The sequence below is a fragment of the Ursus maritimus genome, unplaced genomic scaffold (genome assembly GCF_017311325.1).
Source record: "Ursus maritimus isolate PB19 unplaced genomic scaffold, ASM1731132v1 scaffold_28, whole genome shotgun sequence".
Lineage (NCBI taxonomy): Eukaryota > Metazoa > Chordata > Mammalia > Carnivora > Ursidae > Ursus > Ursus maritimus.
In genome coordinates, this window is record NW_024425341.1 from 37786474 (window position 1) to 37808150 (window position 21677).

Consider the following 21677-nt stretch of genomic DNA (forward strand, 5'->3'; position numbering starts at 1 on the left):
CACTCCTCCCCTGCTCCTACTCTCAAATAAATAAAATATTTAAAAATCTTTCCCCCAAAATAGGTAAATAAGACTTTACACCTTCCCGGACCCCCGCAAGTTGACCGAAGCCATTTTGTAGTATTTTCCTTTTCTTCGCCTCTACTCTGCCCACCCTGAAGAACACAGCCTCCACGATACCTACAGAAACAAATATAAATGTTTCCACAATTTGAATAAAATTAGACCACTGACCTACTTAGTCATGTACAGGAACCTACTGCATAAGCAACAGGACTTTATCAGAGCTTGCTTTCTCACAGGGTGATCCAGACTCCCCTGGTTACTCACTGGATAGGAATAGCTGTGTGACTCTAGGAAAATTAAATCACCTCTGAGTCTTGGTTTCTACATGAGTAAGATTAATACATACTTCTAGGTTCTTAAAAATATTAAGGGAAATACAGTATGATGAACTTTTCATGTAAAGTTCCCTTATAAATATTCTGTCATCATCTCAGCATTGGAGAACCACCGCCGAGCAAGGCTGCAGGAAAAAACTCCTCAGTGGATCATCAAATAGAGAAAGACCAGAGAAAATCCAAGACACTGTTACAGTATCACTTATATGTTTCAAAGCTTTGAATTATCGGGCTTCTTTTAAGAAATCTAATTTTTCTTGTAAGAAGGTAGAATACTTGAAAAAAAATTATTTAAATATTCCCATTTTCTGCACCACCACCTCCCAACCCAGAAAAAATACCCAGGGAAATTAAGTTCTCTGTTTGGAATGATGTTAGGAAGTCCTGACACTGTCAGTAATAGGATCAGTCATAGGATGTCTTCATTTCATATGTCACAGTGATGATATCCTCAAATCTCAAGTCTCAATTATATCTAATTGTGTTTTCAGAAATCGCTAAAGCCCTTAACTTAGTCCTAGAGATTTCAGACTATATTACTTCTCTAAGTTCCCAATTTTATGCTGCATATGCATTTAGTGTTCTAATTAGTGTAGGGTCCTTCCGTTATTATCATTCATGACTCCGTTTCAATGTAACCTCTTTCACTAAATAGGTGTTGAAAGCCACATGAATGCAAAAACTCTGGGGTAATGAACTGGATTCCAATTCAGTCAAGTGTTAGAAACTTTTATTGGATTACTTTATATAGATTCTTTTACAAAGTTAAGCTCTTTACTTTCTGGCCCCTTGTAGTCATAGATTTCATGTCGAGGAAGTCTATGGGCTAACATTAACATCACAAGGAGAAACATGAGGAAAGCAAATGCTGAGCGAGTCTGAACTCGTGCCTCCACTTGGGATACAAAGAGAAAATATGGGCCTGACCGCGCCCCGGAAGGCGAGGGAAGAGAAATTATAAATGAGGGATCTGTTTGTCACATCATAGAAGGCTACCTGCCCATACTCGCGGTCTAGGAAGACTCCAACTTTGTGCATCTGCTCTCCTCTCAAGAAGACCCTTTTCAGAGGGGGAAAGACCCAGAACGTATAATCGGTTCCCATCACAGAACCTGTGAGTAAGAATTTATCTCTGGAAGCAGCAGGAAGGTCACCGTCGCTGCTGGCAGAGTCTTCAGATATCCCCAACTGCCACTTGGTTGCCTTTTCTACATCTACCTCCCAGTAGTGCCTCCCTGAGGTGAAACCCTCCACACCCAACACAGTGGCACCGAAGACGAATCTCCCCGGGCTGCCAGGAACGTCCTGCTGGACATTTCTGAGACTCACACTTCTCAGATCCTCAGATAAGACCAGACAGGGATGAGCTGTTTTAGGATCCAAAGTGACAGCTCCTGCGGGGAGAGAGTAATTCAGTTAGTCATCCATGCCACCACCAGAGACGAGGGTTTCTAACATGAAGAGGCCTGCCAACGACTGGTACAAGCTGCAGGCACAGATATGGAAGAGGCCATCAAAAAGTTCAGGAAAGGTGACCTCTGAGCTTACTTTCAAGAACTGGACATCACGGAAGAGGTGAGTAAGATAATGGAAGGAGACGCCATCTGAGGAGGAAGAAGAATGATGGACTCCACAGAGGTTCTGTCAGACCAGAAAGGAATTTGGCAGACTGTAAAAATGGTATTCAATGCTAGTCACATATGAGCTGGGAGCCAACTCTGCTCCCCTAAAGATCTCCAAGCCTGGAACTCCAGGCTTCATTCCCCTAAAGATTCATTAGAATCTCCTGACAGAGCAGGGTTTTTCCCTGTCATTGGCTGTGACTCCCTAGGATTCCTGGCTTTTCCCTGTGACTGAATTGCTCTCCCTTTAAATATCACCAGAGCGTGATACAGATGCCTAGAAATTGTTGCCAGCGGGCTCTTGATATTGAGGAAATCAAAAGAACACATTAGCAGAGGCTGAAAAACTTGTGGGAATCCTCCAGAAAAAAATCAAGCTGCGAACAAGAGAGCTCAATGTGATTTCTTATACTTGAACGAATGTGACACTTGCCTTCATATCTCAAACCAAGCCTTCTCTTATCTCTTTCTCCTCAACTGTTAAATATTGTGATTACCCAGGGCTTAGGACTGGGTCTTCCTTTTTACAGCTTGGATTCCCCTCTCCCTAGGTGACTTCACCTAGCCTTAGTTTTCAAAATCTTCTGTATGTTCATGGTTTACTTCATAAAGAAGCTGCCAAATACCAGTTAGAAGTAACAGAGGCATTTCATACATACTATGTCCAAAATGGAACTTCAGAACTACCCCTTTCCAGTTCTACTTCAGTTAATAGCATACTCACTCCTTCAGTTGCTAAACCATAAAGCCTGGAATAGTTCCTTATTTCTTACTTTACTATCTAATCCGGCAAAAAGTTTTGTTGCCAAATGAACTTACATTTCTAGACTTGAAGCCCAATTCATATCATTATTAGGTTGGTCTTAAAAGCCATAAGCCTTGAAATGTAAATTTAAGTTGTCCCAGGCTTTTAGTATTCCCAGAAGATTGGAAGAAACAAATGCAAATTCTGTCTAGAATAATGCATAGATTCGTTCTTGGACTCAATTTCTAAAAATAATATCCAAGGAAAAAAGGGAAGCTTACTGTTAAAAAAAATCAAACACACACTCACAAAGTAAGAAAGCACTACTGAGTGAGACTAGCAGAAATAAATCTGAAGAACTTCAGATATTGGAATTAGTAGGCACAGAACTAAAAAAATTTTTGCTTACATGTTTGAAGAAAAAAGAAAAGCTTAAAAACATCTACAGGATATGGGAAGCTAAAAAGTAAGACCAAGTGGATCTGACAAAGAACAGAATAGATTATCTAGAAATGAAAATAAAATTGAAGTATCTATAGATGATTACAAGAAAGCTACAGATCATTATGCCTCATTAACATAAATGCAAAAATCCTTTAAAGTATTAGCACACTGAATCCAGCAATATAGAAAATGGATAAAACATCATTACCAAGAGTTTACTCTGGGAAGGCAAGGCTGGGCCAACATATGAAAAAAATATATTTCACCATATTAATACAGGAAGAAAAACTACAAATATTTTGGCAGATATAGAACAAGCATCTAATATTCAACATCTGTCCATGATAAAAAGTTTTAACAAACCAGGAATAGAGGGAGAACTTTCTTAACCTGATGAAGGGCAATTATAAAAACAAAAACAAAAACAAAAACCTACAGCTAACATCAAAGTTCAAGGTGAAAGACTTTAATGCTTTCTTGTACCCTAAGATCAAGAATGAGGCAAATGTTTCTCACTGCTCCTATTCAAGATTATACTGGAGGTCCTAGAGCCAGTACCACAAGGTGAGAAAAACATAGAAAAGGCTTACATGTTGGAAAGAAATAAAAGTTCCTGTATTAATAGATTACCTGACTATATTTGTAGAAAATCCCAAAGAATCTATAAAAAAGTCACTAGCTCTAATAAATGAGTTTAGCATAGTCATAAGATACAATGTCAATATATACAAATATTATTTTTATATACTAGCAATAAACTAGAAATGAATGGAATTTCAATCAGAAATGGATATTACCACTAAAAAAATAAAATACTTAGGGATCCATCTAATATGCACAGTATATTTGCTGAAAACTTCAAAACACTGATGAGTGAGATCAAGAAGACCTAAATGGAAATATATCATCTTATCCCAAATTAATCTATACATTCTATAGATTAATCTATACACTAATCTATACCAACCAAAGTCTACATTTTTTTTTGTAGAAGCCAATAAGCTGATTTTAATTTTTTTGTGAAAAAGGAAAGAATCTAGAGTAGCCAAAATTATTTTTAAAAGAACAAATCTGGAGAACTCACACGCCAATTTTAAGACTTCCCATGGAGTAAAATTCAAGCCAGTATGGCATCAGCAAAAGGATAAACACAATGATCAAGGACCTATTAGAGACAATGCAGACCGGCTTGTACATGCCAACCAATTTTCAACAAAGGTGCTAAATGAATTTATTGAAGAATAGTGTTTTCACCAAATGATGCTGGAACAACTGGACACACACGTACAAAAAAGGTGGGGGTGGGGAGTTGTACCAGATCTTGAGTCATATACAAATATAACTCCAAAAGCATAACAGACCTAAATGTAAAAACTAAAACTTCTAGAAGAAAAAATATTTGTCTATCCTAAAATTTGTATGGAACCAGAAAAGACCCTGAATCGCCAAGGAATTGTTTAAAAAGAAAAACAAAGCTGGGGGCATCACACTGCCTGATCTCAAGCTATATTACAAAGCTGTGATCACCAAGACAGCATGGTACTGGCACAGAAACAGAAACACAGATTAATGGAACAGAATTGAGAGCCCAGAAATGGACCCTCAACTCTTACGGTCAACTAATCTTTGACAGATCAGGAAAAATATCCAAACTGAGGGCTTCAGAGGGGAGAGGGGTGGGGGATCGGGATAGGCTGGTGAAGGGTATTAAGGAGGGCAGGTATTGCATGGTGCACTGGGTGTTATACACAAACAATGAATCATGGAACACTACATCAAAAACTAATGATATACTGTATGGTGACTAACATGACATAATAAAATTTAAAAAAAGAAAAAATCTTTTAGTAAAAGATTTGTTAGGATAGGACACAAAAAGCACAAACCAGAAAAAAACTGATAAACTGAATTTCAAAATTTAAAACTTCTGGCTCTTCGAAAGATACTACGAGGTAAATGAAAATATAAATCAGAGATGAAAGAAACTGAAGATGACACAAAGAAATGGAAAGACCTGCCATGCTCATGGACTGGATGAGCAAATATTGGTAAGGTATCTACTACTTAAAGCAATCTCTTTCAAAATACCAATAGCATTTTTCGAAGAACTAGAACAAACCATCTAAAATTTGTATGGAACTACAGAACACCCCAAATGGCTAAATCAATCTTGAAAAAGAAAAACAAAACTGGAGGGATCACAATTCCAGACTTCAAGTTATATTAAAAAGCTGTAGTAATCAAAACAGTATGGTACTGGCACAAAAACAGATACATAGATCAATGGAATAGAATAGAAAACCCAGAAATAAACCCACAACTATGTGGTCAATTAATCTTCAACAAAGCAGGAAAGAATATGCAATGGGAAAAAGAAAATTGGACAGCTACGTGCAAAAGAATGGAACTGGACCACTTTCTTTCATTATATAAAAAAATAAACTCAAAATGCATCAAAGACCTAAATATGAGAACTGAAACCATAAAAATCCTAGAAGAGAACACAGGTGGCAACTTCTCTGACACAGGCCATAACAACATTTTCTAGATAGGTCTCCTGAGGCAAGGGCAATAAAAGCAAAAATAAACTACTGAGACTATATCAGAATAAAAAGCTTCTGCATAGTGAAGGAAACAATCAACAAAACTAAAAGACAACCTACTGAATGGGAGAAGATATTTACAAATGACATATATGATAAAGGATTAGCATCCAAAATATATAAAGAATTAATACAACTTAACACCCAAAAAACAAAAAAGACTCCAATTAAAAAATGGGCAAAAGACATGGACATTCTCAAAATTAGGCATACAGACGGTCAACAGATACATAAAAAGATGTTCAACATCACTCACCATCAGAGAAATGCACATCTAACTACAATGAGATACCACCTCACACCTGTCAGAATGGCTAAAATCAACACCACAAGAAACAACAGCTGTTGGTGAGGATGTGGAGAAAAAGGAAGCCTCTTGCACTGTTGGTGGGAATGCAAACTGGTCCAGCCATTGTGGAAAACAGTACGGAAGTTCCTCAAAAAGTTAAAAATAGAACTACCCTGTAATCTATAATCACACTACTGGGTATTTACCCCCAAAACAAAATCACTAATTCCCAGGGATACATGCACCCCAATGTTTATAGCAGCCAAGATATGGAAGCAGCCCAAGTGTCCACTGACTGACGAACAGATAAAGTGGTGTGAACACGCACACACACTGGAATATTACTCAGCCTTACAAAAGGATGAAATCTTGCCATTTGCAACAACATGGTTGGAAATAGAGCGCACAGTGCTAAATGAAATAAGTCCGTCAAAGAAAGACAAATACCATATGATTTCACTCATATGTGGAATTTAAGAAACAAAACCAACGAACAAAGAAAAAAAGAGACAACCCAAAAAACAGACTATTAACTATAGAGAACAAACTGATGGTTATCAGAGGGGAGGTGGGTAGTGGGATGCATGAAAAAGGTGAAGGAGATTAAGAGTATACTTATCATGATGAGTGCTGAGTAATGCACAGAATTGCTGAATCACCGTATTGTACACCTGAAACTAATATAATATTGTATGATGGCAATATGAGGGTTAAAATTTAAAAAATTAAAAAAAAAGAAAATATAATCACAGAGTGAGAGAAATATTTGCAAAACATGTCTGATAAAGGACTGGTAATCATAATATATAAAGAAATCACAACACTAAATAATATACAACACAATTTTAAAAATACTGAAAATGTTTATAGATCTACTTCAAAGAGATACAATAAAGTGCAAATAAACAATGAAAATATGCTCAACATCACTAGTTATTTTAGAAATGCAAATTAAAACTTAAAGTGATATACAACTATATACCTATTAGGTCTGCTTTATTTATTTTTAAAAGTTACTTTTTTAATATAATTTTTGAAAAAATTAATTTATCTGCGAGAGAGAGAGAACATGAGCAGGGGGAGAGACAGAGGGAGAGGGACAGGGAGAAGCAGACTCCCTGCTGATCAGGGAGCCTGACATGGGGCTCAATCCCAGGACTCCAAGATCATGACCCAAGCTGAAGGCAGACATTTAAATGAATGAGCCACCCTAGATCAGCTTTAAAAAAAAAAAAAAAAAAAAAAAGTGATAATACAAAATGCTAGTGAGGATGTGGAGTTAACTGAATCTCATACATTACCAGTGGGAATGCAAGATGACAGTCAGTTTGGAAAACAAATTTTACAATCCCTTTCCTAGATATGTAACCAAGAGAAATGAAGTTATGTCCACACAAAACTCTGTAAGCAAATATCTATAGCATAGATTTGGAAACGATTCAAGTGGCCTTGGAATTGCAAGATAACAAATTGTGGTATATTCATACAGTGGAGTACCCCACAACACGAAAAAGGAATAAACCACCGATATACACAACAAACTTGGATGTGCCTCAAATTTATGCTAAGTGACAGAAGCCAGACACAAAAGCCACATTTTGTATGATCCACTGATAGGACATTCCAGAAAAGGCGGAACTATGGGGTAGGAGATATAGATCTTTCATTATGTATGTTGACATTTTTTCTTTTTTTTTTTAGATTTATTTACTTATTTGAGACACAAAGAGAGAGAGCATGAGGAGGGGGCGAGGGGAGAGGGAGGGAGAGAAAATCCTCAAGCAGACTGCCCAAACTGATTGCGGAACCCAACACAGGACTGATCCCAGCATCCTGAGGTCATGACCTAAGCCAAAATCAAAAGTAGGACGCTTAATCAGCCAAGCCACCCAGATGACCTAACATTTTTTCCCTAGAAATTTATTATTATTATTTTTTTCTATCAGGCTCCGCTTGCGATCATGTTTCAGGCTTGAGAAGGTGGGAAAAAGATATGCAAAAGAGAGCCTTTCAACATAAGATCATATGATTATTTTCTTGATAGTTATCCAATGGGTATAGCATATTAAACTCTCCAATCTTTTTATTTTTTTATTTTTTATTTTTTTTAAAGGTTTTATTTATTTATTTGACAGAGATAGAGACAGCCAGCGAGAAAGGGAACACAAGCAGGGGGAGTGGGAGAGGAAGAAGCAGGCTCATAGCAGAGGAGCCTGATGTGGGGCTTGATCCCATAACGCTGGGATCACGCCCTGAGCCGAAGGCCGACGCTTAACCGCTGTGCCACCCAGGTGCCCCCTCTCCAATCTTTTTAAATCCTTAAGCTCTCTGGAATCTACTTTTATTTACGGTAGGATGTTCACTTGATTCTCAGATACAAAATCCAGTGCCCTGTCATCACGGATGTGTGTCAACTTACTTTGGAGAATGTTGAGCATTCTGCTCATTCCTGTGACTAGGCACAGACTCAGGTCCGTGATTTGGGCGGGCTCCAGACACTGTCGTAGTAGTGACTCGCTCCTATTAAAGAAAGGACAATCTCTGTTATCTGTGCAGACCCTTGGCCCCCACCAGTCCAGAGGATGAACGTCACTGCATGACCTCCTGACCCTTACTTACCCCAATATCTCTACTCCTGTGTGCTCACGTCTCAGACCCTGAATCCCACCCCAATGTTTCCAAAATGAAAACTTACCTTTCCACAGAACATCTCGCATTCTACAGGGTGAAAAAGAGATAAGGTTACTATTTGAGCCATGCCTCTTCTGAGCTGTGCCCCTGAAAATCATCCTCTAATAATAAAACCTGATTTGTGTGTAATTTCCCCAGCTTTGTGGTGCTAAATCACAGTTATCAGATTTTAACACTGAATAGTAAAAGTCAGAAAAATGCTTGAAATCACTGTTACACCCCAAGGGAAATGTCTGTGTTTTGTTTTCTTAGTTTTATTATAGCTGGGGACTGTACAGTCACTTTATATAGAATTTGGAACCTGCTGAACCAGATTATGTCTTGGCAAGATTTATATTTAATCTGGATGTCTTTTTTTTCTTCTTTTATTGAATAAATTTGACATGTAACATTAAGTTTAAGGTGTATAGTGTGTTACTTTGATACATCTGTATATTGTAATGATTGCCAATGTAGCAATATTTATCTCATCATATAATACTATGTTGTTTTATATATTATACTATGCATTAGATCTCTATGGTTGTTATTCATTACAAGTTTGTACCCTGAAACACCATCACTCTTATCAATGCCCCTCCATCCCTACACCATACCCCCGATAAAGCACCATTTTTACTTTCGTTTTTTAAACAGGTTTAACTTCCTTAGATTCCACATACAAGTGACATCATGCAATAGTTGTCTTTCTGACTTATCTTGCTTAAAGTAGCATGTGCTCAAGGTCTATCCATGTTGTCACATTCGGAGGATATTCGCCTTTCTCATGACTGAATAAGATTCCATTATGTGTATGTACTACATTTTTTCATTAATTCATCTGTTAAGGGGCATTTGGGTTGTTCTGAAACACGGGAGCACACGTATCCATTTGAAATCCTGTTTTTGTTTCCTTTGAGTATATGCCCAGAAGTGGAATTGCTGGATATGGTAAATCTATTCTTAATTTTTTCAGACACCTCCGTATCGTTTTCCATAGGGGTTAGACCAATCTACATTCTCACCAATAATGTGTAAGTGCTCCCTTTTTGTCACACCTTCACCAGCACCCATCGTCTCTTATTGATAGCCATTCTAAGCTGAGAGGGTCTATCTCACTGTGGTTTTGATTTGCATTTCCCAAGGGCCATGTTTTCCATATGTCACCTCAGCCATCTTATCCAGAACAGTCATCATTCAAACTCTGCCCATTTACTTTCTTTTCTTACCCTGGGTAATAAGAGTTGAGCAGAGGAAGGAGCCTACTAATAAAGTGGGGATGGTGGATGGAGCTAGGTCAGAAGTTGAGCATAACTGAGTCACACCTGCCTTACCCGTCTGGAACTAGGTTTGGCCCTAGACTAGAACCTAACAGTTTATGTGGAAGGGCTTTCTCAAATAAGGGCACTCACTTTGCAAATATAAGCCCGGCGGCAGAAGGATATGGATAGAGTCTTAAAAAGACAATAATTTACTTGTTGAAAGGTAATGCATGTTACAAGGTTTAAAATATGCAATACTATACAAATAAATCTCACCCTTGTTTTTCCAAGGTTACCGTTCAATGTTTGTGTTCTAATCTTTGTGTTTATTCTGCCAAAGGCAGTCTGTGAATGTTAATGAGCATGTCTATACATAGATACATAGTCCTAAAACCAAACAAAAAGCAGTTCCGCATGTTTTCACTTTAACTAAATATCCTGAAAACAACTTTCACCACTATGGAGTTGTTTCATTCTTTTTTTCTGGTTGCAGAATATTCTACCGTATTGATATATTATAATGTGACTAATCAATTATTTACCCTATCAAGGGATCTCTCAATTAAAATTATTGATAGCCTCAAGGTGAGAATTCATATCATGAAGTAGTTCTCCACTATACCAGGACTTTAGACAATTCATAATGCTTCTGGTGACTGGAAAATAGTCTATACAGCCTTCATGTATGTTTGAAAATTATCGAATATTCTAGAACTGACCCCTAATAAGTACTATCCACTTCTCCTTTCTCAAATACTGTAATGGAGATCATTTCTGGAATCTTACCTGGAGCAATGCTAAGGTATAGTCCCCGCACTTCTTCTCTAGCTCTGCAGTGATCCTTTGGAGGCCGCAGATCTGTTCAGAAAGCCTGACTTCACTCTCCTTCAGTTTATTCATGTTCTCTTTCCCCAAAACATTCAGTCTCTGCAGAAGCATCTCCTTATTACTATTTAACAAGTGGTAATTTCTTTTATTCACTAATTCAACTGTCTCTTAAACCCACTTTACTGCCTGCCACTCCAGAAACACATATAATTAGATAAGGCCCAATATCCCTCTGTGTTAAGGAAGACAGCTCAATTGCAACTTGATTCTCTGACACAACATAGTTACGTTGACGTGGAAGGTGTGCACGTAGTCCACTTATTCAGAAAACCACCAGACCCTGAAACAGATCACGTTATCTTGCTGTGCCATTTTGTTCAGAACGTTTCCTATTTCCTCCATTAAGATTTGAATCTAATAATTTAATCAATAAGAAATAATCAAGCCACTGACATTTTTTATCCTTGCAAAGACGTTCCATGTAGACACAAAAGCACATGCTGTTATTTTTTTCTTAAAGAACACAAACGATGAGTATTATACCCTACTGTTGAATCACAGCTTGTTTTTTCCTTAATAAATAATATGCTCTTGGAGAACATTCCTTATCCGTATACATAAAGCTGCGTTATCTTTTCTAAATGCTGAAGAACATCCCACTGTAAGTACACAGTACGATTTATCCTGAGAGTCCTTTATTAATGGATATAGGTTATATTTAATCTCTTGCTATCATAAACATTACAGTGTTAATAATAATGCCTAATAGTTACCAACTGCATAATATGTACAAACACTGCTTCAAGAGCTTTATGCAGATTATCATTCAATCCTCACAACATTATAAGTGTGGGGCATTATCCCCATTTTAATAGCTAAGGAAACTGAGTTACAGGTTAAACAACATGTACAGGTTAAACTAGCCACTTAGAGACTAGTATATAGCAGAAGCCAGATAGGAACCTCATCAGTCTGGTTTCAAAGACTACCTCTAAACCATGGCTTTATACTGGAATAATTTTACAGCATTCCTTTATCCTTGCATCTTTTTGTAGACATGCAAGTATATTTATAAGATAAATGATCAGAAATAGAAATGCTGGGTGAATATATACATTCTTTAATACATGCGTGGTTGTCACTGGATGTCTCATTTTAGAATTGGCATAATGTTCAGCTCTCCTCTCATTTCCCAAACACTGCGAGCACGCAGTTTTCCACATCTCACCTGCAGCGTTTCCTGGGACTTCTCCTTCAGCTCAGTGGCAAACTCCATCAGTTGGTTCAGACCGTTCTCCCTCACGTTCAGGTTGAATACGCACCCTTCCAGGCTCTGGAAGTTCATCTCTTCAACCATCAATTGGAACCTTATCCTATATTCGGACTCAATCATCTCTTTAAAATCCTGCTCTTCTCCCTTCATTGTAGGTATAGATGTGATACACTTCAAGTTAAACGCCACGGATAAACACTTAGGGTCAATTTCCAGCTCTAGCTCCGATACAATGATAAGGAAATATAAAGTACAAGGGAAGAAATAAAAGGCATAAATACAAAGGACAAAGAAAGTTTGAGTCAACATCAACTAACACATCACATAATCTTAGAACGTGACACGCAGACAAAGAAATGTTAATTGACTTAGAAAACTGAGAAATCTAAGATCGACAAGACAAAGAGAAGGAGATGAGGAAAACTGGAAGGTGGGGCAAATGGCTTTTGCTGATGCTTTGGACGGAGTGTGAGCAAACAGGAATGAAAGGGTGACTCTAAGGTTTTTAGAGAAAGTAACTGCAACGCAAAAAGGGAAACAGGAAAGGGACAGATCCCAGAGGTGGGGGTGTATCAGCAGCTCAGTTCTAGATACCCTGATTCTGAGTAGCCACTTAGGACATTCAAGGACAGATGCTGAGTCGGAAGATGGACATGGAAGTCCATCACCTGGAAGTCTGGGCTAGAGACGTACATGGGGAGCAGCCAGCTTAATGATATTTCATCCCACAAGACTCCATGGAATTAAGATCTACCAAGAATCTGACCACTGTTCACGACCTCAACAGTCCCCTGGCAGGTGTCCCCACCTCTGCTCTCACCCCTCTACTGTCTAGTCTTAACCTCAGCAGCCAGAGTGCTTCTGTGAAAATGGAAATTCGATCAAGTTACCCCTTTCAAAATTTTCCACTGGTTTCCGTACTTCATTTAAACTCAGCTGCCCTATATGACGTGGCCCCTTTATCTTCTGACCTCACCTACCAGCTTCCACTGCCTTCTCAACTCCACCTGAGGACATACCAGATCCTTCCCAAAACTCAATGCCTCACCAGCTTAAGTTTTTCCAAATGCCACTTTCTGAACAAGGTCACTTTATTTCAGAGTACATCGCATTATGCTTTCTTTCTTTTTTTTTTTTTTAAGAAATTTACCATTAACATTCATTTTACTTGTTTCGTTCACCTTCAGTTGTACAAGGGCAGCACCCCGCCCCGGCCCATTGCTAAATCCCCAGAACCTAGTATAGTCTCTGGAAAGCAGTGGGACCCCGATATGTGCTGAATATATGGTACTTAAGGCTGAAAATTCTTGGAGAGCCAGTCAATTCTCTTCCTCTACCATCCTCAAGTGGCCATTGCTTCTCCTTAAAAACTGCAAGGGAAAAGACCCAGAATCTGGGATATCTGGCACAGAACAGAGTTAAGTAGAGAAGGTGTGAAATCAGAAGTGAAATGTGGGCTAACAGATGACAAACCCTCGTTTCGGATAGTTTCTCAAACTGCCTTTCAGACGGTTTCAGGATTTTATGGCCACCGACGGTACAGCAGATGCTCACTGCCCCACGGCACTGATATGAATCGTGTCATCCATCTTTCTTTACCTGTCAGTAGGCTTGCAAATGACGTTTCACAAATCTAAGAGTTAGCGTGTATTTCTCTTACAAGAAACAAAGTCCAGGATCTTTTTAAATGTTCAAACGATGGTTGCATTTTCTTTTCTGTGGAATCTCTTCCATCATTTTCCTAACGAGTTCCTAGCCCTTTGCTTACCAACCTCGTAAAGAAACGGACACTTAGCACGTATGGATTCCAAGTACGTCCCTGCTCTGTTACTTGTCTGGACCTCCGTCCCGTGCCGTCCGACACCGCAGGAGAGCCCTGCTCGGCCGGGACACGAGCACTGACCTGCACCGTCGCCATTCTGTCCCGCTCGTCCGCCAACATGCTCTCGGCTACTCCAAGCTTCTCCCTGGATGCGTTCAGCAGCTCCTGGAACAGCCTCTGCGGAGAGACAGAGCCCGGGTGCTGGTCAAGAGGCGGCTGTACACAACCGCTGCAGTTTTCACCTTGGAGCGGACGCCCGACAGCCCGTGGGGACAGCCCTGCCCCGAAGGCTGTCTCCCAGGGCCTGGTCCGGCCTCTCGGACAACCGGGGCCGAGGGGGCAGTCCGGGGCAGCGGCAGCGCGCTCCTCAGGCCGGGCGGCAAGAGGGGCCCGCGGGAGCCTCACCCGGTAGCCTCCAGCTGCCTCTTGGACGCCGTACACCGCGTGCCCGTCGTGCTGCTGCGCACGGCACCGGCCACACAGCAGGGTCTGGTCGTCGTCGCAGAACAGCCGCAGCGGCTCCCGGTGCGCCTCACAGCGGGTGTCTTCTGGGACCTGCCGCCGTCCCTGGGAGCCGGGCCTCGCGGCCATGGCTGCAGGCGCCCCGGGCCCCGTTCCCGCCGCGGGCCGCCTCCCTGCGCTCCAGGCCGAAGCGTCCAGGGGACTCGCCGACCTCACGGCGCGACCCGCGGCCAGACCTCCGAGCAGCTCAGTGCCCCGCGAGCTCCGCGGCCACGCGCTGCGGGGAGACACCGGGAGTCACGCCGAGGCCCTCAGGCGGCAGGGGCGCTCACGTTCACCGGGAAGTTAGAGCACCGGGCTGAGAATGACTCCTACGCAGGAACACGGCGCACCGTTCTCCTGGAAGGTATTAAAAAATTTAAAAAGGCAGCAGAAGAGGAAGGAAAGCAAGCAAGCAAGCAAGCAAGCAAGTAAGCAAGCAGAAAAGCTACTTACTGACCAGCATGGCGCATTCAGAAGCAGGGGAGGAACATCCGGGACTTGAGCAAGGCAAAGGCTGGCTCCCGGCATTTAAGGAAGCACTCCCTCTCCCAGGAACGGCAAGAACCGTACCGTGCCGGCCGCTTCCAGTGCCTCCTTAAAGGGTAGCAGCACGTGGGTGCCAGCTTCAGGACGCACCCATCTTCAGGCTCTCCTAAGTCCGCATGCGCCTGACAGTGAGGCGCGTCAAGTTTTGTGTGCAAGGTCCAACGCACGTGCCATCTGAAAGCTGCCGATGAAGGTAACGGTTAAACGAAATAGAAACGCAAGCCCCCAAATATAAACTTCCAAAAAGACTCAAGGGAGACTGCATTTTTTTAAATTAAGGAAACAGAACAAGGCATTTATCATCTCCTGCACCCCCATTTCCAGACAATTCTGATTACCTGGCAGCAACAATTCTACCTCTTCTCTAGAAACGTTCGAGTAATTATCTCAAAATTGGTTACCCACTTAATTTGGGAAACTTTTCCCCAATGAAGAATTGCCTTGCCTTAGTTCTTTTCTAACCCATCTCTAGCCATGGTTATGGTGGTTTCACCATCGCACAACGAATTTTTTTTTTTTTTTTTTAATATTTACTTATGAGAGAGAGAGAGAGAACACAAGCAGGGGAGGGGTAGAGGGAAATGCAGGCTCCCCACTGAGCAGGGAGCATGATGCAGGATCGATCCCAGAACCCAGGACCATGACCGGAGCCCACGGCAGACCCTTAACCAATTGAGCCACCCAGGTGCCCCTGCACTGTATTTTTCAATTTCTACGTACTTGCATACTCCCAGTTATTTTTATTTTTTTACTAAAAGTATTCTTAATTTCTTGATGAAGCAAAACATTAACTCAGCTTTAGAGTACAGGACTTAATTACTGTTCTGGGTGACAAAACGGAAATTATGCATAAAGCACTTACGGTGCATATGGGAATACAGTGATTGTCTCGAGAAAAAACACTTTCTATAACCGAGTTACAAGCCCTACTAGCCATGTTTTTTCATAGCACATTTTTTGTTCAAAGAACAAATGAGTCAAATGTGGTTATTCAGATGTATCAATTTGGAAGATATTTTCTCAAACACTAACAGAGTGACCCTGTCATTTCAAGGAAACCAACTGAGTATCTTAGTTGTCAATGATAAAATTCTGGCTTTAGAAAACTTGTATACACTACTGTAAGCCTGGCAGCTTCCCAAGACTTTGACAGCTTCTTTTCTGATAACATTGGTGGTGATATTAACAAATGTGACTTGAATATTATATATTGAAATACATCAACATTTGGAAAGTCTGAAAACTCAGTGAACCAGTATTTTCTGGAAGACCAATGCATGATGTTAAAAGATTATGCAAAGGTAAAATGTGGATGCAAAGTGTAAGATAGACCAATGGATTTTAATATAACAGAAAACATCATTGGTGATTTCGAGAAGAAAAGTCACAATTATCTGAAAAAAAGCTATTAGAATGTGCTCTCCTTTCCCAATAATGTACTGGTGTGAGGACAGATGTTCTTCATACATTTCAAGTAAAACAGCATTGCAATAGATGGAATGCTGGACCAGATATAATAGGTAATAGTTGTCTGATGAACCAAAAATTAAAGAGATTTGCAAAATTGAAAAACCATGCCACTCTTTTCAGTAACTGCTCAGAGAGGATTCCTAATAAAAATCTTATGTTTACTTTTAATAATTTTTTAAACTCAGTTTTAATTTCTAATATAGTGACTACAAATAGGACACACAAAGCACTTTTTGGGGTCTTCATCAATGACGGGAGTGCAAAGCAGTCCTGAGACCAAGTTCCGAACCCTGGTCTTAGAAGGCACATTCCTTAGAAATGGGATTCCTGATAAAAACGTACCTATAATTTTGGTACATTTTGCTGGATTCCCAACCACAGAAAGGTTGCATGATTTTGCAATCCAAGCAACATATGAGAAAGGGTGTCAAACTTTTTGCCCACTTGGTAGGTGAGAAATGCTATCTTTATATATTTTCAGTTTACATTTTTTAGAAGATTTAAGAGTGTGTGTGTGAGTTCGAGCAGCAGGGGGAAGGGGCAGAGGGAAAGGGAGAGAGAATCTCAAGTAGACGCCACACTTCACAATGTGGGGCTCGATCTCACGACCCTGAGATCATGCATGACCTGAGCCAAAATCAAGTGTGGGCTGCTTAACTGACCATGCCACCCAGGAGCCCCTACATTTTATTTTCATATGCTAATGAGCCACTTTCATTTCTTTTCCTGTGAACATATGTTTTAGCCTTTTACCTGTTTTCTTTTACTAGGTTTTTGTGGTCTTTCTCCTTAACTTCAAGAGGTATTTATATGCTGAAAAGATTGCTCCCTTGTTAATACATAAATTGCAAATATTTTCTCTCTACTTGCCGCCCATTTTGAATTCGCTCCAATTTCTGTTTTGCTGCTTGGGCTCTTCAAACCTCCTTGTTGTTTCCCTTGTTTCACTTCCCCAACATGGCCTAGACCACTCAACTGAAAAGACTGATAAATTGCCAAATGAACACGTTTATAATCCTGCAGCCACTCCTGGCTTTATCTTACTTCCCAGTAGCAGTTAACCAAGATGACCAAGACCCTTGCCTTGGAATGTTTTCTTCTTTTTGTTGTCAAGATCATAGATCTGATATCCCTCTTACTTTACCGGTCTGCTTCTCAGCATCCTTTTTTGAGCTCATAGCCTCTTGAGCCTCTAAATTTTGGGGTGCTTCAAGGGTCAATTCTAATCCCTTATTCTAGGTCCAGTGCTTCCCCAGATAAACCTTAAGTAGCACTCTCCAATTTAATCTCCTACCTTGATACAATACTTCCAACTCATTTGCAACTAAATGGCTAATAAGCACCCCAAATTAGCATATCTAAAACACTATCCAGGATTTCAACAAAGACCTTCCATTCCCCAGCTCAGTTTAAAATTCATTCATTTGGAACATCTCAACTAGTTTATGTTCAGCCCTGCCCCCACTCTCACCTCCATCTCCTCAGGTCAACCAGAGTACTATTTTAAACCTAAATCAAGATTTCTAACAACTTTCCATTGCACTTAGGATATAATCGAAAGGGCTAACCAAGTTCTCTGTGGTCTTCCTGCCTACATACAATCTCACCTCTAGCTTCCCCCAACCATTGTCCATTCCAGTTATGATAAATTCATCTGCGCTCTTGAACTTGGCAATGCTTTTCTCTCATATTTTTGCAATTCTAGTTCCTTTTTTCTTCCCTTCAGTTCTCAGCTCAAATGTCACTTCAGAGAGGCCCTTTTAGAAATACCTAATTGGAAATACCCTCCCACCATTCATAGCCTCTCATTTTCTTCGTGTCTAATTTTAAGTATGAATGAACCCATATTTTGGTCACTCACAAGAAACCATAGAGTTCCTTAAATGTATCTGCAATTGACATACCAGGTGCTCAATAAGTATTTTTAAGAAATGTTTAAATCAAATCAGTACAAAGTTAGAAATCAGAGGACAGTAAGAAGACAGATTAGATATTTTTACAGAAAACAAGAGAAAGGAAAGTTGGATTTTTCGTAATTTCATTTTTTTCTCTGACCTGGCGTGCTCATTTATTTTTTTATACGGTTACATTCCGCGTCTACATTAAAGCTTCCATAAACACTGGATCAATCTAGATATTTAAAGAAAACCATGACTAAGGAAATGGTCTTCAGAGAAAGCTCACCTTTCTTTGTAATCCTCAGTATTTCCCTTCAGGGAAAAAGACAGAACAGTGGTGACTGAAGGGCCTTTTGTCTGTTCAGTGGCTCTCGAGTCCTCCACTCCCATCGTCAGGTAGAAAACCTGTGGGGTCTCAAATTCCATCCATAGAGTGAATTGAGGAGAGTGGTTATCACATTCAGCAAGGATCAGCGTCATTGGAGTTGTGGAATCAGACTTCTGAGCTCCACCTGCAGTCTGATTTGATAGATCTGGGTGGAGTCTTAATTTACATTTCAATGAGCTTCTAGAAAGTGCTGAATAGCTGGTGACCTCGGTCAGGAGGTTTCCTCTCTTTGGGTGGGTCAGTGTTTTGTTCTGTCTCCGAGGTCTTAAAGGGTGCCTACTACCTAGTAGCCCCTTAGTATTCTTTTTAAATAAACTATATATATAGTTCTATATAGAATATATATGTATATACTCACAGGAAGAAATCCTCTGCAAGCCAGTACCCCAGAATCTCATTGTGTTTTCTCCTTAGCCATTTTTTTTGAAGATTCAAAGTTTTAATTAATTCCTGTACTGATAAAAATAATTCCATGAATTCTGTAAACCATTGCATAAATGCTGTAGTGTAAAAAAAATTTAAACAAGTGTTAACTTGAAACAATTCACTACAAGGAAATGATTATGCATTATAGATACTACCTCCTAGGAACATTCTCATCTAAATACTCAGAACACACATAAATCGAGGCTTCCATAAATGAATCCACATGAAGCATCCACACTGAGCCGATGTTTCCTGCGGCCCCAGCTACACAAACAGCCAGAGCTAGAACACTAGAGCCCAGAGGCAGAACAGCAGCCCAAATGAACCGAGCGCCACACCGCACCCCCCCCCCCGCACCTCCCCCCCAAGCCCTGCGGTTGCTCACCGGCAGGACAGAGAAGCCCTGAGACGCCTGAGGCCCACGGGGTGGGGAAGGCTCCCTCAGAGCTTAGCCTTACCACTTAATCTTAAATCATTAAGTATTTTCATTGGAGGATAATATCTGAGTTCACTATTAGTTTTCAGCGTTTACTGAAAGGCAATGATCATGGCGTTGGTTGTGGGTAGAAAAGAGTGGAAAGAACAGCTTGAGGGACGTATCACAGATGGGAGTCCGGGGGACAGTCTGATTCATAGTTCATCGCTGGCCTCAGTGGAGAGGATATCTGCACAACGTCCCAAGTTTCACAATTCGGCCTCTGGAAGATTTTCACTACGTCAGTCAATTCCCTGCTAATCAACCTACAGTGATTTATTTTTTTTTAACTGCTGACAAGACAATGAGAAATTCCACACTTGCTGATTTTCCAAAACCTGGCTCCACCCTATGGAATTTTAAGTACATCTTTTTCCTTTATCTCAACACTCCTACTCACTCCCTCTTCTAAATCTGATTTCCCAGGCTCCTTCAGAGAGACCACACTCATTTTTGCATGCCCTCTCCTTATCCAGAACAACCTCCTTTTCTACTCATTTTTTCCCTCCCCAATCCTTTCTAAGCCTTGATGCAGCCAACCTCTGTGAAGATATTATCAATTACTCTGTCATTTATTCTCATGATCCCAAGCTTCATACTTCATAAGATTTCATTTTGACAGGAACCCTTCACAATCTTTGCATCAAAAAGTAAAACATCAAGCGAAATTCTCATGTCTACTACAGTGGTCTCTTAAAGCCTATCTTAGATTTTAAGCAATTAGTGAATTATTAATTCTAGATTAAATATTTTAACTTAAAATAATTCTGGTAATTGTGTTATATAGTGTGCTAAGCAATTTTTATATGTTTATATATCGCACAGTCCTGTGAGACAGGTGGTATCAGAATACATTTTCCAGCTGATAAAGCTGATGATTTAGAGGTTAAGTAATTGACCCAAAGCACTCAGTAACAGAAAATTACAGATCTAGGGTTTGAATCACAGACTGTGTGATGCCAAATTTCATGATACTTCATTACCTTTATTAAGCATTAATCCAGTACTTTGCCAGTTTAAAAGAGAACATGCCTCAAGTTTGTATTGAGGTTTATCACAACATTCTTTTATAGGCCTAGAGTAACATTATAGAGTGCACGGATCATGTGAAGTGTTAACTTTTTACATAGGCATGCTCTTGATTAAAAAAATTTTTCCCCTCCATTGTCAGAGAACCAGATGATTGAGTCATGGTCCTGGTGGTTTATTTCATGAGCAATCCTATCATATTTGTCAGCCACTGGTCCCCTCACCACAGGCCCTGAGGTATCATTTGCTCAGCTTCTGGGGAGGACAAATGTGGCTGGTGCCAAACAAGGTATTAGTTGTTACTTCTGGGCTCATCCTGCTGCAGTAGACCCACCTCATCCCATTTCAGAAAGGAGTGGGGACCTGGCTCATGATCAGCCACCTTGCTGTTACTCTTCAGGAAGAGCTAGCTGCTCTCTGGCTTCTCTTCCAAGGCGGTTCTATCAGCAGCAAGGGCTTAGCACTCATTGGCCTGCTCTCCCCAACTCCCAAGAGGTCCGGAAGAAGTCTACAGTCAACTACTTCCTTACAGCACTATTTAAGAATAAACATTCATGGCAGACTGCTGTGACAGTACAGTTGCCTTTCTGTTGTAGGTCAATGCTTATCTAAATCCAGCCTATCAGTTTTTTACTCTTGGAAAGGAAGCTAATCCTCCTACTGAAGATGAAGAGGTCCCCTTTGCCTCATCTGACCCAACACAGGGACCAGCCCTCTCTGTTGTAACCACAGAATATCTTCAACAGCACAAACGGGCTGGCTGTAGCTGAGGTCAGTTAGGACCCGGAGCAAATGAAGGTCAGACTTTTGCCAAAGGCCACACATTGAGAAGCGGGTCATGTCTAACTGATGAAGTTAGGCTAATGTGGATTTTCGTTCCAGCTCTGCCACTTACCTGCCATGACCTTGGGCAAGCCACTGAATATCGAACGTCATCTGCAAAATGAGAATCATCATGACCATCTTTTGTTTACATGGGAGC

At 40.4% G+C, this 21677-nt stretch overlaps 1 protein-coding gene across 3 annotated transcripts; it reads right to left on the bottom strand.

Moving 5' to 3' along the window:
- Positions 1-1114: 1114 nt before the first annotated feature.
- On the bottom strand, positions 1115-19511 carry TRIML2 (tripartite motif family like 2). Of its 3 annotated transcripts, none has more exons than XM_040643404.1 (10): positions 19124-19509; positions 18664-18791; positions 15034-15190; positions 14365-14820; positions 14041-14136; positions 12093-12281; positions 10823-10963; positions 8800-8822; positions 8524-8624; positions 1115-1795 (listed from the first exon to the last, which is right to left on the bottom strand). In XM_040643404.1, exons 4-10 carry the CDS (start codon positions 14548-14550, stop codon positions 1221-1223), a joined length of 1311 nt encoding a protein of 436 aa, XP_040499338.1. In that variant the 5' UTR covers positions 14551-14820; positions 15034-15190; positions 18664-18791; positions 19124-19509; the 3' UTR covers positions 1115-1220. The 3 variants fall into 3 exon arrangements, with proteins under 3 accessions (XP_040499338.1, XP_040499337.1, XP_040499339.1); XM_040643403.1 differs by having other exon boundaries at positions 18664-18896; XM_040643405.1 differs by having other exon boundaries at positions 10823-10894; positions 18664-19511.
- Positions 19512-21677: the final 2166 nt, after the last annotated feature.